This window comes from Ursus arctos, unplaced genomic scaffold (genome assembly GCF_023065955.2).
Source record: "Ursus arctos isolate Adak ecotype North America unplaced genomic scaffold, UrsArc2.0 scaffold_32, whole genome shotgun sequence".
Lineage (NCBI taxonomy): Eukaryota > Metazoa > Chordata > Mammalia > Carnivora > Ursidae > Ursus > Ursus arctos.
In genome coordinates this window covers 11,933,411-11,954,289 of record NW_026623008.1, presented here as the reverse complement: position 1 = coordinate 11,954,289, position 20,879 = coordinate 11,933,411, and the positions used below count along the sequence as shown (strand labels likewise).

General features: G+C 49.8%; 1 protein-coding gene across 3 annotated transcripts in view; it reads right to left on the bottom strand.

Moving 5' to 3' along the window:
* PADI4 (peptidyl arginine deiminase 4) overlaps positions 1–20,240 on the bottom strand; it is a 34,640-nt gene extending 14,400 nt beyond the window's left edge. The window contains exons 1-8 of one of the 3 annotated variants that reach the window (XM_057305410.1): positions 16,904–20,064; positions 15,985–16,115; positions 8,827–9,007; positions 6,642–6,708; positions 4,626–4,693; positions 3,341–3,458; positions 1,755–1,880; positions 42–220 (exon numbers count right to left, since the gene is read on the bottom strand). In XM_057305410.1, the coding sequence (XP_057161393.1) occupies positions 42–220; positions 1,755–1,880; positions 3,341–3,458; positions 4,626–4,693; positions 6,642–6,708; positions 8,827–9,007; positions 15,985–16,031 (786 nt within the window). In that variant the 5' untranslated portion in view covers positions 16,032–16,115; positions 16,904–20,064. The other 2 variants (XM_026519725.4, XM_048221993.2) reach the window with 2 other exon arrangements.
* Between the last annotated feature and the right edge of the window lie 639 nt (positions 20,241–20,879).

Below are 20,879 nucleotides of genomic sequence, written 5' to 3'. Positions count from 1 at the left end.
TGGTAGCTCGGGTCTCCCCTTGGGCTGCCATCTTGGCCTACCGGGTTGGACGTGTCCAGCAGGGAGACAGTGAGGGAAATGAGGCCCGGGAAATTGACGTCTGGGAAAGCCAGGCCCTCCACGTAGAAGTCCACGCTGTGCTGGCCACCCGGGAGATCCAGGCGGTGACTGGGCTGCTGTGGCCCCAGGACTGCCCTGTACCTGGAGATCTGTTTGCCCCCTAGTGAAGAGAAGGGAGGCTCAGGTCTTAGTCTCCCCGGTGCTGTGAGGCCTTCCCAGGGCCACCACTCTCAGGATGACATGTCACAGCTAAATGGGCCACCATGGGTAGGAGAAAGAAACTAAAGTGTCAGCTGGGACATCCCCCACTGGCTGGGGGTCCAGGGATGGAGTAATGGGGGAGGGGGTGGGGGTGCCTGAGCCATTCCCAACCATATACATACAAGTCCAATACACATTATGGTTCATTCATTCATTCATTCATTCGTTCCTGAGCACCTGCTCTCAGCTGACACCTGGGGACACCAGGGAGGTAGTCACTGTCCTGGTCCCCAAGGAGTACAAGTCTCCTGGGTGAGGGAGGTGGAGCAGAGACAGTCAAAATCACAGACGGTAATGAGTGCTGTGATGGAAAGAACCCCGGAGGGCCAGGGAGGGCTTCCTGGAGGAGGTGATGCCCCAGTGGAGGCGAGGAGTTGGTTTGCCCCTCAATCAGTGCGAGTCTGATCGCTTAGATTGAGAATGGAAGTAAGTCAGATCGAGTTGTGTGTCTGCAAAAGCCCTCAGGAGGCCTCCCCCACGTCGCTCAGACTAGAAGCCAAGGTCATCCCCTGCCTGCCTGAGCTGGCCCCTTCCCTTTCTTCTCCACCCTCATCTGCCACCTCAACGCTCCCGTCCTGCACTCCGGCCACACTGGCTTCCCTGCCTGCCTTCCTCAAGCCCACAGGCACGATCGCACCTCAGGGCCTTTGCACTCGGGGTTCCCTCTGCCTGGAATGCCCTTCCCCTGGGTGTCTGCGTGGCGGTTCCCACACCACCTTCTGCTCAAATGACACCTAACGGGGGAAGCTTTCCCCAGCCCCCTCTCCTCGTACCCCAGACTCTACCCCTCATCTACGCCCCATCCCTGTTGCATCCTTCTGCGTAGTGTTTAACGCCACCAGACACACTAGATGATTGACTAATTATTTTATACATGGTCTCTCTCAACCCGCCAAGAGGGAAGTGCCACGAGGACAGGAGCTTTGTTCCGTTCTTTGCTCTATGCCCTGTGCCTTGTACGAGCCCGGCCCTCGGTAGCAGGCCCTCGTGAGGGGCTGAGGAGGTGATGCTGTCTTCGACGAGCCCGATGCTGGAGGACACACTGTTACGTAACACATGCAGTCAGCCCGGATTCAACAGTCTCCGTAAACAAGAGTCCCGTGTGTGTGTGTGCGTGTGTGTGCGTGTGTGTGCGTGTGTGTGCGGTGGCAGAGAGGTGGACACAGTCACAGTTCCAGCAGTCCCTGGGAGGGAGGCTATTTCCTCCTTGGTGCTCACCAGCACCAGACATCAGTTTCTTGTCTGTTGGCATTTCGTCTGTGTGCCCTTTCTAGAAGGGAGTGGTAGGGATGTCCGTCTTGCTCACTGCCATTTCCTTGGTCCTTAGAACGTGCTACAGAACAGGGGCTCAGGAATTATTTGCCGAAGGGGGTGCGAAGGGGCTGTGCTGGGGCGAGAAAGGGACCCCGAGGTGAGGGCTGAGGGCGACTCACGGCTGGCTTGGAACACTCTGACTTTGTCCATCACCGATTTGGCTACGTGGAGAAGCAGCTGGTGCTTGGTGAAGAAGTCCCTGGGGGTGTTGGTGGTCAGGGTCACCGGGGACATGTCCTGCAGGTCTGGAAGGAGAAGACCCTCTCTTCTCTCACTGCTCCCCTCAGATCCCCCTCCCCACCGCCTTGACCCTGTCTCCTGGTTTTATTTTCATCATATTCTTGCCAGTATTTAAATGATGATTTTCATTTTGGAATTAAAGTTAATTATGTTTTTGGTTTTCTCCCATGAAAACGTGCTTAGGAGGCAAGCTCAGGGAAGCAGAGGCCATGACTATCTTGTTATGGCTCTGTCCCCAGCCCCTGGAGCCTTGAAGCATCTAGAAGCACCTAGAACAGGGACTAGTGCATGGCAGGTTGCTTGATAACTATTCGTGGAATGATGAGTGGATAGGTTTCTCCGCTGGGCCTGCATGGGAAGTGAACCAACCCGAATAATGGCCAAAAAAGGCGTCGGGATGGTGGTCCCCCCTGGGCATTAGTCCCTGGGTGAAGGGAACTGGCGGCAGTGGGTTTGAGCCCTGGGTCTGCGGGAGCCTGGGAGTTAGCTCTCCGTGCCTCTGCCTCCTTGTCAGTAAACAGAGCTAAGAGTGGTGTCCGGGCAGCGGGAAGAGTGGGGTCACAGGCATGAAGCGCTTGTTGCAGCGGCCGCCATCCTGCAAGCGCCCACGGAGGGTCCTGGCTACTCGGATTATTCCTCTGTGCAGGGCACCGCGTAGAGGCTGCCCCCTGGCCTCAGGCGGAGACCACTGCTGGCTACTTCAAAATGCATCCGTTTCTCGCTGTCCTAGCAACCCCCTGGGAAGGCCAGAGCTGCCGCCCTTGCTGGCCAGCCTCACTCCCCCGGCGCCCTCCTCCAGGGCAGGTGGGCCGTGTGTCTTCCATCCTGGCCGCACCTCAGAGGGGTGCCGGCAGAGACCCTGCGCCCATCACCATCCTTGTGCCCCCAAACCTGCCGCGGTGACAGGATGCCTGGTTCCAAACCCTGATTCCATGACTTACTGGCTTAACTTCCCCATGCCTCAGTTTCCCCATCTGTAAAATGGGACTGAGGACAGTACATACTTCCAAGCCTTATACTTGAAGGAGCAAATGAGTTAGTAATTCTGAAGTGGTCAGTGTCCAGCATGTGGCAGGGGCTCGGGGCTGCTCTGACAGGACTTTGGGACAATAGTCCGGCTTTCATTTTAAATTATTTGGGTCCCAGGTTTGACCCGAGAGCAGAAACTTAGGTTGGGCCGTGGACCAGAGCATGGGGCCCGGAGGAGGCGTTGGGAGACTCAGCGCTGGTCCCAGCCCTTCTCTGGCTGCTGTGTGACCTTGACTGAGTCACTTTCCCTCTCAGAACCTTGTCCACTCTTCTTATGCAATGGACAAGCTAGCGAGAACATGCTTCCAATAACCCCCGTCTCTGAGGGCTCTTACTAAGCTCAGGCTGCACAGACAAAAGGGCTTTACAAAAAGACAAAGCTCTACTTCCACGAGCTCTTTGGGCAGGGGGGAGGCTGGGGAGTGGGGGTCCTTACCTTTGCTGTCAAGCACCTCATCATCCCTGCAGTCTATGGTGGAAGATTTGGGATTGTCCTTGTCACAGTTCACCAGCAGGATGGCACCTTGCCCGCGGGGGCCCCAGGTCCAGGTCCTCTGTGGACGCGCAGAGGAGACAGGGCGTGTTTAGAAACCTGTGCGTGTCCCTCCAGCTCTTGGGAAAGCACAGCCGCTCTCCCCAGCACCCGCTAGCCTTGCGTGGGTTCTACACCTCGCTGCCACGTCAGCGAATTCTTTAGCCCCGAGAGGGGACTGTTTGCCTGCTCCAAAAGTCCTAAACGCATTCACCAAAAATGCAATTCATCCACTTGAAAAGAGGACCCCCAAGGTAGTAAAATGGATTTCAACACCTTTAAAAAACTGTCAGATTGGCAAAACGCACTGAGCTAAATATTTATGTCGAGATTCTAATCTTAATCGTGACTCTTACGTGCACTCGTAATTACTCATTCACCAAAGTGTGGGCACTGTTCTTCGCAGTCAGCTGCTGTCTGTCCAAAGATTAAAGCAAATTAAGCAGCCCCTCCCGGTAGGGATCTAATAGTGATGACATCTTCTGTTTGCAGGACAGCGTTGGCCCCCAGGGAGGACTGTGTTCTGGGTGGGACAGAAAGACGGATCCCACTCCCAGAGTTATAATCCCTCCCTCCACTCTCAGCTGACCCCACGGAGGAATCTTCCTCTTTTGACAGGTCATAGCCTCCTAACGTGCACACCAGCACTGAACAGTGTGGGCGGCTTTGGGATTTCAGGAACACCCTGGGGTTGATCCGCAGACCCAGAGAGGGCTACCTGTGTGCCCCGTCTCTCGCACACCACTATCTTTCAGCAACAGACTTTCCCTGCCCCGCCTGGCTCCTTCCCTCTTCTGCCCCCTGCCAGTTCTCCCTTTCTCCATTCTTCGCTCTGTGTGGGCAGTACCGTGGGAATCTCTCACACCAGCCCAGAAACTCTGGGGCAGGGGAATTTTTTTTACCCCCAAGTTAAGAACTGCCTGTACGTTTTTTCTCTGCCGTGCACTAACCGGATGATGCTGTGGTTTCTAATTTGCACAGCACATTCTCTGAACTCACAACCGGCGTGAATCTAGTTTTGCAAAAGAGTTGGGAAATACATAAAACGCTAAGGGTGATTTTAGCTTTCTCCTTTGACTTTTCCCTTGTCAAGGGACAGGCGGCCATTTGCGCCATCACCACCAGGGGGCGCCAGAGGAGAACCCAGCAGAGGTACAGCACCTGTGAGTGTCAGGTGGCTTGAGCGTACCTGGCCCTTCTTGGCTCCAGCGGGATTCACTTTGCCAGTGCGGGTGATGTCCGCGCTCAAGAAGATTTCTGCAATCCCACCGAGTAAAAGGAGAGGGTTGGTAAAGGTCAAGACACTCAGCATGGTCCCCGGGAGATTGTCTGCCCCACGCTTTTCTCCCTTCCCTTCCAAGATGCAAATTCAAAGACACCCCCATGTCCCCAAAGAAGATGTTTGACTGCAACTCAGATAACAGAGCTGGGCCTGACCACACCCATTTTCCTTTGAGGGGGGGGGTTTGCCGCAGCTGTGATGTCAACCAGACCCTACATGTCTGGCTACCTTCAGGGGTTCAGAATGGTTTCCCGGCCACCCCAATGGGAGGCTTGGTGCAGAACTCCTGCAAAGACAACTAGCCAGGCTCTCAAAGGCCTCTGGCCCCCCAGTGACGTTGGGGTGGGGGACAGCGGTTACTCCAACCCACCTGGCTCTTCCTAACATGCATTATGGCTTCAGTAGGGACAAATCATGGCCCCAAACATACCCCATTCTATTCAGATGTCAAGGCTGAGAAAGTATACATCTGTTTCTAAATCCTTCCAACCTGCATCAGAACAGGTGATCACAGTCTTTCCAGTGACATAGATCTATGTGCCCACATCATAGGTAGTGACCTTGTGAGCTCAGTGTGAGACAGACCTGGATGACCTTTTAGACACACCCACAGCCATATATTAGCGTCGGACCAGAACAGCATAGAGTTTAGTGCTCTGGATTCACCAGCTCCTTCATTCACCAGCTGCATGAACTTAGGCAAATCTGTCTACCTCTTGTGCCTCAGTTTCCTCATCTGTAAAATGAGATATAACTGTACCAATTTCACAGAATTACTATAAGGTTTAAAGGTAAAGTCTTAGGGGCACCTGGGTGGCTCAGTCATTAAGCGTCTGCCTTCAGCTCAGGGCATGATCCCAGATCCCTGGGATCGAGCCCCACATCAGGCTCCTCCACTGGGAGCCTGCTTCTTCCTCTCCCACTCCCCCTGCTTGTGTTCCCTCTCTCGCTGGCTGTCTCTCTCTCTCTGTCAAATAAATAAATAAAATCTTTTTAAAAAAATTTTTTTAAAAAGGTAAAGTCTTAGCACAGTACCTGGTATAGAATTAGTGCTCTATTATTCATATTATTTAAATGTGTCCTGATGAAATAAATGTGTATTAATGAATGAAATTCATTAATAAATGAAACCTGAACTTTTCACATGCTGTTTTGGTATTTAATACACATTTAAATGGCAATGATCATCTTATAATATTATTGTTCAAGATGAGGTGAAGTCAGAAAATTACTTTATTTAAAGATGACTGTTAAATAAATATGAGTCCAGGCAGATCATTGATATGGCAAAACGGTGACGATGGGTTGTAAGTCATGGCATTTGGGGACTATCAGTCTACATATTATTGTATAAGACAGTGTCATCACCCACTTTTCTTAGAAATATAAATATTTGAGGGGCACCTGGGTGCACAGCGGGTGAGCGTCTGCCTTCGGCTCAGGGCGTGATCCCAGAGTTCTGGGATCGAGCCCACATCAGGCTCCTCCACTATGAGCCTGCTTCTTCCTCTCCCACTCCCCCTGCTTGTGTTCCCTCTCTCACTGGCTGTCTCTATCTCTGTCAAATAAATAAATAAAATCTTTAAAAAAAAAGAAATATAAATATTTGAGGTGTCAAAAAGGTATAGAGACTCCTGCGGAAAATCCATGTAGCACTTCCTATGTTGAGAAAATATTAAGATGTAATTGAACTCCCTGTAAATGCCCTCCCTCTCTCCCCAGCTGAATTACTTTATGGTTCACTGACTGAGGAGGAATAATTATGAACCATCGGATGTACAACTAGCTAGAAATTGTCCCTTTTCCCTGCTCAGTCTAAAGTAATCTCCAGAGTGTAGTTTCTCCTGGAGAGAGACACTTTGCAAGGGTGTGTGTGTGTGTGGAGCGGGGCAGAGGCGTCCCAAGATCCTGGTCATCACTTACCGACACCGGTGACATAGAGCAGGGCTTGGACTGGGTTGGTCTTGGGTCCATAATATGAAATCTGAACCTAAAGGACAGAGCAAACCACAAAGGTCTTCTCTTAGTCATTCAGCAAACACTAACTGGACTCCTGCTCTGTGCCAGTTCAGGGTGGGACAAGGAGGCGTGAAGTGGTGCCAGCCTACAAGGACCACCCCCACTGGTGGGCTTGGAGGGGTAGCAAAGTACTCAGATGCCTATGATACTTAGGAGAGGGTCCTGTGGGAGCCCAGAAATGGAAGGACTGAGCCAGTCTGGGTGGTATCAGGGAGATACACTTTGAGGTAGAGCCTGGAAGAGGAGTAGGAGCTCAGCAGCTGGAGATGCGGTGGAAGGGGCATCAGAAGGAGAGCACTGGCTGTAAGCCACGGAAACTGGCTCTGGCAAGCCAGAGGGGCGGAGAGGACCCAAAGAACCAGACCTTGGAAAGGCTGGAGCCCGAGCCATCTGAGGATCTGGGGAGTGGGAGGGTTTGGATGGGAGCTGGTTCCTTCAGGGCAGGTGCTGTGGAGATCCAGAAGCACCAACCCCCACTGACCAGACTTCAAAATCCAGGAAGAGTGGATCTGACTGGCCTGCGCTGGCCAGAGGAGGGCAGAGCATCTGGATGGAGAATTTGAAGCAAAATGGCAGAGGGGAGTTCCCCAACACAAAACCAAAGAGCTGCCACCGGAAGAAGAGGCACTCCTGAGGGGATGGACTGAGGTGTTTGGGTCTGTCCTATAGGTACTGGGGATCCACGGAAATGTCACAGCCACCACCACCTCATGTCTAGACCACGGCATCAGTCTCCAGTCAACTGCCTGGATCCAATCTACTCAGGACACTGCAGCCAGTGGGGTCTTTCTAAGACAAATGCAGACTCGTTACTCCCTGGATGACAGGTTTTCACTGGCTTCCTGTTGCCCTCAGAAAATGAGGTCCCTGATGCCAAACTCTCGAATACTGGCTCCCTCTCTCCCCCACTTCCCTCTTCACCCTCTTTTCTTGCCATACATATCTTCCTCAGTTTCCCCAACACATGCCTGACCATCTCCTCGTCTAGAGTGTGCACACAGGCCACATATCCATGTAAAGTTCTCACTCCACTTTCCCTCCCTCCTACCATCCTTCAGCTTGCCACTTCTTTCAGGATGTCTTCCCTGATTGCGCCCTCATCAACCTACTTTGATGCCCAAGCTCTATGCTCCTAGAGTAGGCAACAACTCTCTGTCCCAAGGGCAAGACTGCTTGGCCTGCCCTTCTGGAAACAAGGGCTCATTGGCCCAGAACTCTGTGGGAAGCCCAGAGGCTCCTGTTGAGTTTATCCACAGTCGGAGGGGCTGCAGTGGGTTGAGTGGTGGTCCCGCAAAAGATATGTCCACTTCCAAATCCCTGAAACCTGTGAATGTGACCTTATTTGGAAAAAAGGTCTTTGCAGTTGTAGTTAAGGGTCTTGAGATGAGATCACCATTGATTATCCGGGGAGACCTTAAATCCAGTGACCAGTGTCCTTATAAGAGTGAAGCAGAGGGAGATTTGACAGCCTGGGGAGGGGGAACGAGACCACGGAAGCAGAGAGTGGAGTCTAGGAAGCTGAAGGAGGCAGAGAGCTGGTTCTCCCCAGAGCCTTCAGACGGAGTGCTGCTCTGAAGATGCCTTGATTTTGGACTTCTGTCTTCCAGAGAGAATACACTTCTGTTGATTTAATCCAGGAGTTTCTGGTCATTTGTCCATCAACCACAGGAAAAGGGCATGGAGCAGAGCTTCCCAGGGCTGCCTGGCTGTGGCCTCTTAGCACTCACCCCACTTATAATGGCTTATCTGTATTTTACCCATAGGTTGTAAGTCCCATGCAGGCTGCAACCTCACCTGTCTTGTTCCTTTCTGTGTCTCCAGTGCCTGGTGGTGCCTGGCATGTAGGAGGTGAATACTAAACATTTGCTGAATGGATGAATTTAGTGAACACCCGGCTTCCATAACCCCTGGCATCCCTGTATCATCTGTGAGGATGCTATGGCTGGGACAGTCTCCCTAGTATCCAGAGAGGAGGAAGCTGTGCCAGGGCTGGGGCTGTGGATCTGTGCAGGACAGACCGTGTGCCGCTGACCTGCTGCCACCTGCTGACCTCCTCCCACACATCCCACCCCACGGCTGCCACACTCACCTTTTGGTCACCTGTGCTACTGCTAGCAGCTTTCATCCTCAGGCTCACCTCCAGGCTAGGGTCCAGGGACCACTTGGAGGAACCTGTGGAATTCTTCTTGGCTGGAGGGCTGTGGGCAACATCCACGACCACTCCTGGGGAGGCATTGATGCTGAAGGACGTGTAGCCCGTGGGGGCAGAGCTGTGGAAGAGACAGGTGGGGAGGACAGAGGGGCCCAGTGAGGGAGGCCTGGCCCACCACTGCTCTCCCAGCATTCTTCCTTTTCCCCCAACATGCATAAACCCCACATGGCAGCCAGTCGACCCTGACCCCGGGAGTAAGTGCTGCAAGGTTGTCGGGAGGTAGTGAGCAACAAAAAAGAAAATCCCTGACCTGAAGCACTTACACTTGAACTAGAAGAATTGCAGAGGGATGTGCACAGCAAAGGTGCACACATGGATGTAAGTGTACAGAAGATGTCATGCCCAGAGATTTACACCACACAAATGTGCACACAGAGGATTGTGCATATATAAACAGTCACACAGACTTCTGCTTCCGGAATATGGCGTACCAGTACTCTGAAGGACCTTCCTCTTACAAAGTAACTAGATCGTGATTAAAATATACTTTTTAGAGCACTGCTGAGATCATGAGACATAAGAGAGACACCAAGGACACACACACACACACACACACACACACACACACACACACCATGGGGGTTAAATTGAGGAACACCAAAAACAAAGAGGAGATATTAAAGGTATCCAGAAAGGAAAGTCAGATCACCTATGAAGGAATTACTAGTAGATTGAAAGCAGGTTTCCCAATAGCAACAATGAAATCCTGAAGACAGTTGAATAACATCTTCAAAGTATTTTGAAAAAAATAACTGTTAACTTAGAATTGTATACCCCACAAAATTATATATTTTAAGAAAGATTTGGGAGAGTGAGAGAGAGAGAGAGAGAGCATGAGTGATGGGGAGGGGTAGAAAGAGAAGGAGAAGCAGACTCCCTGCTGAGCAGGGAGCCCAATGCAGGGCTTGATCCCAGGACCCCAAGACCACGACCTGAGCTGAAGGCAGATGCTTAACCGATTGAGCCACCCAGGTGTCCCAAGAAAAAATTGTAAAAGTAAAAGTACCACAAAAGTAAAAATAAGTCCAAATATATGTATAATCAAAATAAATGTCAATGTATCAATGTTACTAGTTAAAAGAGAGTTTTGACTAAGATAAAAAAACTCAGCTATGATATTTATAAGAGGCACACCTAAAATATAAGGATCCAGAAAAGATGAAATTTAAAGGAAAGGAGAAACATACCTTAAGCCAATACTGACCAAAAGAGGACTGGGGTGGGTATATTAATATTGGACAAAATTAATTTTTAGATGAAAAACACACTATTAGCAATAGAAAGGATCACAACCTAATAATTTAAAGTTGAACTCACCCAGAAGATATTCTAAACTTGTATGCACCTAATAACATAGCCCCAATATACATATAAGGCAAAAGTGATAGAAATACAGGGAGAAGCTGACAAACCCATCATCATAGTTGAAGACCTCAAATCTTCTTTCTCAATCAACAATAGATTAAGCAGACAAAAAATTAATAATGCAATTAACAAGCTTGATTTGGTACACATATATAGAATTCCTTGCTCCACAACTAGTAAGTATACATTTTCCCAAGCAAAGTGCACATGGATCAATAAAAAACATTGATCACATAGTTAGCCGTCAAAGCAAGTTGCAACAAATGTTAAAGGATAGGTCACATACAGTGTAGGTAGCACAGTCTAGATCAGAATGTAACTAAGTTAGGAGTCACTAAAATAAAGTCCATTTTTAACCCCCATACATTTGGAAATTTTAAAACCAGATTTCTAGATAACTTACAAGTCAAAGGACAATTAACAGAAATTAAATAATAATACTTGGACTGAGCAATAGTTAAAATAATACATTTCAAAACTTTTGGGGGAGCTAAAGGTGTTGCTTTGTGCCTTAAATGCCTAGATCTTTAAAAAGAAGAGAAAAGCTAAAAAAAAAAGTATATAGGAAAAAAAAACAGAAAAAATAGAATGTAATCTCCCAAAATAAAGAAAATAAAGATGGCAGAAATCTGTGAAATATAAAACAAGTAAATCAACAAAGCCGAAACAGACCAGTACAACAGGCAAACCTCTGGCAAGATTGATCAAGGAGAAAAAAAAATAGAAAAATGAAAAAAAATCACTACAGGAAAAGCAGATTATTTTGTAGATAATTAATAAAAGATAACAAAAAACCCACAGCATGATTATCTGCAACATCCCCCCCCCAAAATTTAAACTTTAAATTTAAAAGAAATACTAATAATTCAATAAGATAGGTAGGTAGTAAGGTGGAGAGGCAAAAATCAGTTGCATTTCTGTACACCAGCAATAAATAGTTAGAAAAATAATTTTTACAAGCAGATATAATTTACTTAGGAAAAAACACTCTAAAGTATGTAGGATCAATCTAACAAAAGATATGTAAGGATTTTATGGAGAGAACCAAACCTATTGAAAACATTAGAGAAGACCCAAATTAATAAAAAGAAATACCACAAACATGGTGAGGAAGGCTTACTATCATTAACATATGAACTCCCTCCAAATGAATTGATATATTCAATGGAATTCCAGGGCATTTCATGGAACTTGACAAGTTGATTCCAAGATTGACATGGAAAACCAAGGGGCTAAGACAGTCAAAGTACTCCTTAAGGAAAAGAAACAAAAGGTAAGGGACTTACTCTACCAGGTATGAGTTACCAGAAAGCCATGGATGGTGCTGTAATGACTCAGGCAGGGACAAATGACAGATGTAACTTAAGAGAGATTCTCCTTGACCTGTGACAGAAGTGATCTTGCGGATAACTGAGGAAAGGGAAGTTATGTAACAGATGGTGCTGGGACAGTTGCTTGCTCATATGGAAAACAGTTAAATTGGATAAATAATTAAATTGATCCCATCCTCACACCATATACAAAAACAAGCACCTGGTGGATTTAAGAGTTAAAAATTAAAGGCAAAAATTCAAATATTTTTTAAAATAGATTTTATTTTTTAGAGAAGTTTTAGGTTCACAGCAAAATTGAGAAGAAGGTACCAAGATTTCCCATATATCTCCTGCCCTCCACCCCCATGCACAGCCTCCCCCATTATCAGCATCATCCACTGAAGTGGTACATTCATTCAAATTGATAGGCCTACACCAATACATCATAATCTACCCAAAGTCCACAGTTTACATTGTGTTTTGCTCTTGATGGTGTACATTCTATGAATTTAAACAAATATATGCATAACAACATGTATCTACCATTATGGTGGATGACAGAGTAGTGTCATTGCCCTAAAAATCCTCTGTGCTCTGCCTATTTATCCCTCCTTCCCTCAACCCCTGGCAACCACTGATCTTGTCCTGTTACGGTAGTTTTGTCTTCTCCAGAATGTCATACATTCAGGATCATATAGTATGTAACCTTTTCAAATTGGCTTCTTTCTTAGTAACATGCATTTTAAGTTTCCTCCATGCCTTTTCATGGCTTGATAGCTCATTTCTTTTTAGCACTGAATAAGATCCCATTGTCTGGATGGACCACAGTTTCTTTATCCATTCACCTACTGAAAGACTTCTTGGTTGCTTCCAAGTTTTGGCAATTATGAACAAAGCTGCTATAACACCGGTGTGCAAATTTTGTGTGGACATAAGTTTTCAAGCTCTTTGGGTATATACCAAGGAGTGTAATTACTGGACTGTATGGTAAGAGTATGTTTAGTTTTGTAGGAAACCACCAAACTGTCTTTCAAAGTGGCTGTACCACTTTGCATTATCACCAGCGATGAAATGAGAGTTCCTGTTCTCCCACATCCTCTCCAGCATTTGGTGCTCTCAGTGTTCTGGATTTTGGCTATTCTAATAGGTGTGAAGTGGCATCTCATGGTTGTTTTAATTTGCATTTCCCGTATGACATATCATGTGGAGTATCTTTCACATGCCTACCTGCCATCTGTGTATCTTCTTTGGTGAGGTGTCTGTTACGATCTTTGGCCCATTTTTCAACCGGGTTGTTTGTTGTTGTTGTTTTAAAGTTCTTTGTATGTTTTGGGTAACAATCCTTTATCAGATATATCTTTTGTAAATATTTTCTCCCAGTCTGTGGTTTGTCTTTTTTATTCACGTGACAGTTTTTTTGGAGCAGAACTTTTAAATTTTAATAAAGTCCAACTTATCAATTCTTTCTTTTCCTTTCTGGATCATGCCTTTTGTGTTGTATCTAAAAAGTCATTGCCAGGGTCATCTAGGGTTTCTCTTTTGTTACGTTGTGAGAATTTTATAGTTTTCTGTTTTACATATAGGTCTATGGCTTATTCTGAGTTAATTTTTGTGAAGGATGTAGGGTCTGTGTCTAGATTCCTTTTCTGGATGTGGATGTCCAGTTGTTCCAGCACCATTTGTTGAAAAAAACCTACTTTTTTCCAGTGTATTGCCTTTGCTTTTTGTCAAAGGTCAGTTGACTATGTGGATCCATTTCTGGGCTCTCTATTCTGTTCCTTTTACTTCTCTATTCTTTTGCCAAAACCACACTGTCTTGATAATAGCTTTATAATAAGTCTTTATAATATAGTGTCAGTCCTCCAACTTTATTCTTCTCCTTCAATACTGTTAGCTATTCTGAGTTTTTTACCTCTCTGTATAAACTTTAGAATCCGTTTGTCAACACCACAAAATGGGATTGCATTGAATCTATAGGTCAAGCTGGGAAGAACTGACATTTGACAATGCTGAATCTTCCTATCCATGAAGATGGAATATCTCTCCATTTATTTACTTCTTTGATTTCTTCCATCTGAGTCTTGTAGTTTCCTCATATAGATATTATATATATTTTATTAGATTTATACCTAGGTATTTAATTTGGGGGAGGGCGAATATAAATGGCACTGTTTTTAAATTTCAGACTCCACTTGTTTGTTGCTGGTATGTAGGAAAATGACGGACTTTTCTATATTAGCACTGTATCCTACAGCCTTGTCATAACTGCTTTTTAGTTTAGATGTGTTGTTGTTGTTGTTGTTAATTTATTTGGATTTTCTACATAGATGATCACGTCACCTGTGAATGAAGACAGGTTTCTTTCTTTCTTTCTAACTGGTATCGCTCTTATTTCCCTTCCTAGTCTCATTGCATTCGCTAGGAATTTTAGTATGACGTTGAAAAGCAGTGGTGAGTGGGGACATCTTTGGCTTTCTCCTGATTTTAGTGGGAAAGCTGCACGTTTCTCACCATTACGTTGATGTTAGCTGTAGGTTTTTTGTTGATAGTCTTTATCAGGTTGAAGAAATTCCCCTCTAAGTTTACTGAGAGTTTTATCATAAACAGGTGTTTGCATCTTTTAAAGGAAGATGACACCGGTATCTTTACGCCCTTTCTTAAACAAGACATCAAACGAATGAACATTAAAGAAAAGATTGTAAGTTCAACTAGCTGAGAATAAATAACTTCTGTTTGTCAAAAGACATTATAACGTGAAAAGACTTAGCATAACCTACAGAGAAGTTATTCACGACATAAAACCAAAAAGACTTAGCAGCTTGAATATGTAAACAACTTGGGTTGGTCAATATGAAAAAGATAACTCAATAGAAAAAAAAGAGCCATAGAAATGAACAGGCATTCACAGAGGTTGCCACAGAAGAGGATGATAAACATGTGAAGAGGCGCTCCATCTCACTCATAAGGAAGGAAATGAAAATATCCAGGCCATAGTGGGACAGGGGAATACACCTGCTGGACTGGTGAACAATAACACTGTGTACTTTACAGTTCTAAGGCAACCCCAACACACTGCTCACGGGAGTATGAAGTTTATCACTCTGTAAAACAACTTGGCGTTCTCTTATGAAGTCAGACATACTCGCCCCAACCCAGCGAGCCCCCGCAAGGCAGACACCCCAGAGCATCCCTGGCATGTGTCCGCCAGGAGACACGTCCGGGAACGTTCAGAGCAGCCCTTTCTCTAACAGTGAGTGACCCACAGACGGTGGAAGGACTAGTGTATCCTAGCGGATCCAAACCATAATGGAGGCTCCCTGGGGAGGCAGAGCTTGCCCCCCAAGGTCACAAAGACATGAGTGTTATGTATGATTGTGTTTTCTATTTTTATTTTCGTCATAAAGTTCTTAGTCTCTCTTTCAAAAGCTACATGTGTTCCTTACAGAGAATTAGGAAGACACAGGAAAAGTCTGTGAGAGGCAGACTTCAAAGATGGCCCCCAAGAATCCCCACCTCTGGTGCTCATGCCCTCCTGTAAATCCCTCCTCGCGAGGGTGGGAAGGGCCTCCTGACGGCCTTCTAGCCAATGGGAAATGGCCAAAGGGATAGGTTGTCACTTTTGTGATAAGGTTACAAAAGGCCCCTTCTCTCTGTCTCCCTCCCTCCCTCCCTCCCTCTCCTTGGCTTCCTCACCTTGATGGAGTAAGCTGCCAACAACAACGTGGGTGAGCTTGGAAGCAGAGCCTGCCTCGGCCAAGCTGCAGCAGGACTATAGCCACACCGGCACCCTGACCGCGGCCATGGAGACCCGAGGCAGAGGACCCAGCTAAGCCGCACAGCACTCCTGGCCCACAGAAACAGTAAGATAATAACCACTGCTGTTTCAAGCCACAGGGTTTGGGGACAATTTGTCCCACAGTGATCAATAGCTAATATAGGACTAACAAGGAAGACAAGAGGAAAGAGGCAGACAGGGAGGAGGGAAGGAAGGAAGGAAGGAAGGAAGGAAGGAAGGAAGGAAGGAAGGAAGGAAGGGAGGGAGGGAGGGAAGGAGAGAGAGAGTGGGGGAGGGGGGAGGGAAGACTTGCCCAGAAGAGAATGGAATCTTAAACACTTAGGGACAATCGTTGATGGACATTTTGATTATTTTCTTTCAGGAGACAAATTTTTGAAGTCAGTTTTGAAAAACCAAGAAGTAGATGAAAAAAGAAACCCATTTCCCCCAACACTCTCCTAGTCTCTGTTCCCCGAATTCCTTTCATGTGTTGCCCCCCAACCCCCACCCCACTCACGCCCTCACACCATCCACACAAAGTCAAGCTCAAGTTCTTAGCCTTCAGGGACCACGAGCACTTACAGAGGCTTCGCTCCGCTCCAGGCCCCGCACATGTTCTCTCCACACATCAGCTCACTCAGTGTTCACCGGCAGCCTGCCAGGTAGGTGCTGTGCCCCTCTCCACTCGCAGCTGGGGGAACTGGAGCAGAGGGCTGAAGACACCCCCAAGCTCGGCTTCAGGCTTTGCGCTTCTCTGCTCCATCACCAGGTCAGGGTGGTGCCAGAGCCCTTCATACACCCGCCCCCCCACATTCTCCCCACACTGCAGTCAGACTGAGCCCCTCACAGCACCCTACCCTGCCCCCCGTGTGCATGGCCACACTGTGTGCCAGACCTTGAGCTGGGGGAACAGGGTCGGGGGGCAAGCTCCATGGTCCCAGGGGGTCCTGGCTAGGAGGAGGGTGATTTCCTCAGCTGGAGGATCTGGGGTCCCCTTGTGGGCTCCCCCAAGTCTTCCTTGACCAGGACACCAATCCGCACCTACTAAACTCCGCTAGTGGGTGTCCCTGCCTGTCCCCACTCCTCAGTGGAGGCCCTGGCTTTGCCACCTCCTCCCAGCCTGGTCCCCCCACAGTGGGGGCCAGGGAGCAAGATGACTGGGTTCTCATTCCCTGGGGGACCCCGACCTGGGCCTTGACGTGTTGGCTCTCGCAATTGAGGAGAAAGCCAGGGTCAGCGTGGACAGAGTCCTCGAGCTACCCCTCCCATCGCACTGCATAGCCCAGCGCAGGGGCCGGTCTGTGTATACTAGCCAGCCTTGGGCTCGCGGCTGTGGTGTCTCCAGCAGGCCCGGAGCAGCTTGTGCTCAGACACTCGCCTGCAGGCCAGCAGGGGCGCCCCATGGGAAGCGCTCCCAGGCCAGCCCAGGGGTGGGGGGGCCCCAGGCCATCTCCAAGGGCTGGAGAGTGGTGACCAGCTCAGGCCACTCCGGACAGGCTACCTGATTGAGGTCTGGCCGCTGACCCTCCCTGGTCTCATGGGAATGAGGTTTCCTCGCTTCCTAGGGTGTTGTGAGGTTTGGGGGCTGCTCGGTCTCCAAAGTGGTGATCGCAGCCACAGCGACGGGCCACTCAGCCTGTGCCCGACAAGAGTTCCTGGCTGAGGGGCGCCACACTGGAAGCAGGTGCCTTTCTGTGGGTTACACACCGACCTGGACAGACCGAGACGTAGGAAGCGCCATTGTTTCTCTGCCAAAGCCTGTGCACAGCTGGTCGAGTCATGCCTGCAAAGCCGAGGTGAGAAGCCAGGCCTCCCCAGCTGCCCAGGTGCCACGGCAGGAGGGGGACAGGAGAGAGACACGCTGTGGGTTTGCTACAGCAGGAAAATGAATAAGGCACTCAAACAACAATGGGAAGCCCGAGACGGGGGGCCAAGGTGGGGACAGACGCAACGTCTGGCCTGTGGCCTGTTCACCTCCACTGGCTTGGCCCCAAGTGGCTCACTCAGCAGGGGTGGGGACAAGAGCGCAGACCGGTGGGCCAGTCACCTGCCAGGGCTTCATAACCACCCTCTCTGCCAGATGGGGAAACTGAGGCTCAGAGCAGCGAGGCCCAGCTGGGAAGTGGCGCCACTGGGATTGGACCTGGAATGTATGTTCTTTCCTTTGGCTGTTTTTCAGACCTTCTCAAGTCCCTAAGCAAGGGACTTTCATAAGCATAAGGGGGTTTTCACTGTGAGTGGGGGGAGCAGCCCTGTGTGCTAAGACAATCTGGAGCTGCTCTTCCCGTAATTTCTACCAGCCTCTGCAGAGGCAGCACTGAGAGCTTGAGCCCCAGACAAGTGACGATATCCCTCCCACTCCTGAATCCAGCATTTCCTTCTCAGTGACCCCAGGCTGGATAGCACTTAGCGTCTGCAACTCTCACGTTCAGTGGCTCACACAGTCCTTACGGGAAGGGGGACTGCTCTGCAAACACTTGGCATCCCTTGTGTGGTTTAATCCTCACCACAACCCAGCAGCGTGGATAGTAATGTTCCCATTTTACAGATGGGTAAACTGAGGCTCAGACACTTGTCCATGCTCCCCACTGCCACACTGAGTGGCCTTCTGCTGAGAAGGAGACACTGGGAGGAAGAGGACAAACCCCCTGATTGCCTGCTGTCTTCCATGGTTGGCGACCTCCAGACCCTCCCCACCCACAACATTCCGGGCCTTCCAAGCCCTCTGGGAGCTGCATGAGCTCCACCAACCAGGCAGCAGTGCCCAGCGAGGCCAGCGCCAGGGCACTCAGGGGCCATGTGTGCAGGGAAGCAAGTGAGTTTGGAGTCAGACAGTCCTGGGTTTGAATTTCCTGGCTTTGTCACCTTGAATTTGTAGGACCTTGAAACCTCAGTTTACTCATCTCTAAAATGGGCATGATGCTCATTAGAAATCACAGACAGAAGGACCTGGCACCTAGTAGCCAGGGTCATGATACCTCCCTGACTCCAGCCACAAGCATCACAGAAAGCCCTCGATGCGTTTCAATATTCATCTCAGGTCAGAGGGATTTTGTATGAATATAATCAATGTATTTCCCATTACAGGAAAAGAACTTTCCAAGCGCAGAATGAAAATCACAAGCAGCGTTTGTAAGGGCAGCTCTGGAACAGGTGGCCACGCCCCTGGGTCTGCTCCTGCCTCTATGGCCCTGTCTTTCTAACCCTGGGGGCTCGGAGCCCAGCAGCAGAGTGCGCGGCTCCGGCAGGGGTGTGGAGGCCTGCCTGTGCTGGGAGGAGGCGGTGCAACCCCATCCGTGGCTCCGGAAGCGAATTCAGGCCACGGTCGGGGTGGCGGCTGCACAGAGAGGGGGTGAAGGTGCCAGCCGGGGGCTGCTGTTAAGAGCAGGTAGGAGTGAGGGGACAGGGTCCCAGAGCCAGGCTGTCTGCGTTTGAATCCTGGCTCCCTCACCTATGAGCCAAGCCTTGCGGCTTCGGGTGGTTCCTGGACCTCTCAGAGCCTCAGCTTCTCCTTCCGTAAAATGGGAGTAACAGCACTGCCTGCCTCACGAGGCTGATGAATGAGTTATGTGTAGGCAGTGGGGTGGAAATGCCAGCCATTGTCGTGGGAGATGGGCAGGGCGTGGAATGTCTCATGGAAGGAGGAGCTCAGTCTCAGAAGAGTCAGGTGGCCTCAGATGACATTGGCCTCTCTTTTTCCTTCATCCCTCAACCTCTCTGTCTCCTGCCTCCCCTCCACAGCTCCAGACGGCACCCCCCCAGACCTTTCCCGCTGCTCTACCATGGCCCAGGGTCAGGCCGTCAGTGACACTTTGAAGGAAATGTCCCAGACACTCCTGCAGGCACCATAGTAGGACCACAGATGTCCAGCCTGGGAGGGAGGAAGCCAGGGGCGGCCGCTACTATTACTGACAACAACGACACTAACCACGCATTTGCCAAGCAGCCCTAGACCATCCTGTGTGACCAGAGCCTGGTGTGGGTTTGGCACAGAGTGGGCGTTCACTTGGTTGTTGTTGGGTGAACGGATGGGTGGATGGCTGAAACCACCAGCAAGATGTCCAGCTCCGTGCTCAGTGCTTACACACTCCCACGGTCTGTCACTTTGATCCCTCGAATCACCCTATGAAGTGGGTATTATCCCCATTTCACAGATGAGGGACCTGAGGCTCAGTTGGCCAAGGCCACCCCACTGGCCAACAGCAGACAGGTTTCCTGCCTCAGCCTCTCCCGCACTAGAGCCTGTCCCATCGCACGTAGGTTATTACACACCCATGGAGGGAGTCGTGGCTGAGAGGTGGGGGGTAACAAACCGCACCATGAACCAGGTGTGGGTCATGAAGTCCAGGGCCTAGCCTTCCTTCCAGGGCACACCTGCTGTGTGACCTTAGGCAAGTCACAGACCCTCTCTGAGCTCCATTGCCTCAATGGTGAAAGGAGAGGGTCCTGTTTGCCCGGTGATAATTCATCTGTGGTGAGGCCCTGGGGAACCCTCACCTTGAGTCCAGGCACATCCCAGGACCACGCAGGTCTCACCCCTCCAGGTTCTCCCCAGGCCGCGGCTACAGAGGCTGCAGCCCGAAGCCGGAGCCAACCACACGTCGTGTGTCTGCAGAACCTGCTTATCCAGCGTCAGTGGGCCTGTCCCCCGCCCCCAGAATGTCCCAGCTCACCCGTAGACATCCAGCTTAGTTTCGGTGCCCAGCACACACACAGCATAGGTGGACTGCTCTGGGGCCACATGGATCACTGTGCCCTGGGCCATGGTCCCGCCAGCCCGTCCCTCCAGCTGCAGGAAGCCCCTCAGCTTGTTCCTTTATACGGCCCAGCAGAGCTATGAGTCAGCACCTGTGGTTTACAGGCTGCATAGCCCCTCCCCACTCAGATCCCGGGCGTGTACTCTTCACTCTTCCTGCCCAAGAGCTGCCCCTCCAACCCGCGTGAGTGACAATGTCAGAATCACGGCAGGCGGGCTCTGACAGCCTCCTGGGAAGGGCCAGGGGCTCAGGAAGCCTGGGGGTGGGGGTGGGGGTGCAGGTCTGGGTCCTCATGTCACAGCCCCCTGCGTGCCTGGGGCCCTGAACACCTGGGTCCATCCCACGTGGGTATCGGAGAGGAAGAGGCGAGAAATGCAGGGCGCTTGGGAGATTGTAGCTAGGAGGTCACCCCTGGGCTACACACCCGAGGACCAACCTGGTTTGGGACGGGTCTCCCCAGGCTGGGCCACCCACGTGACAGGTCACCCTCTTGGGTCTCTTCTGTGCACCAGGCAGCTCTCTCTGCCCCTCACGTGGACTAAAGCACTGAGGCAGGCCCGTGGGGTGAACTCTACCATTATTCCCCCACCTGGTCCCCACAGCAGCTCTCTGAGGTCAGAATCACTATGATTCCCATGCTACAGGAGAAACTGAGGCACGGAGAAGCCAAGTAATACTCCCAAGGCTCCACAACCCATAGAGTGGGTATCTGGGCCCCAG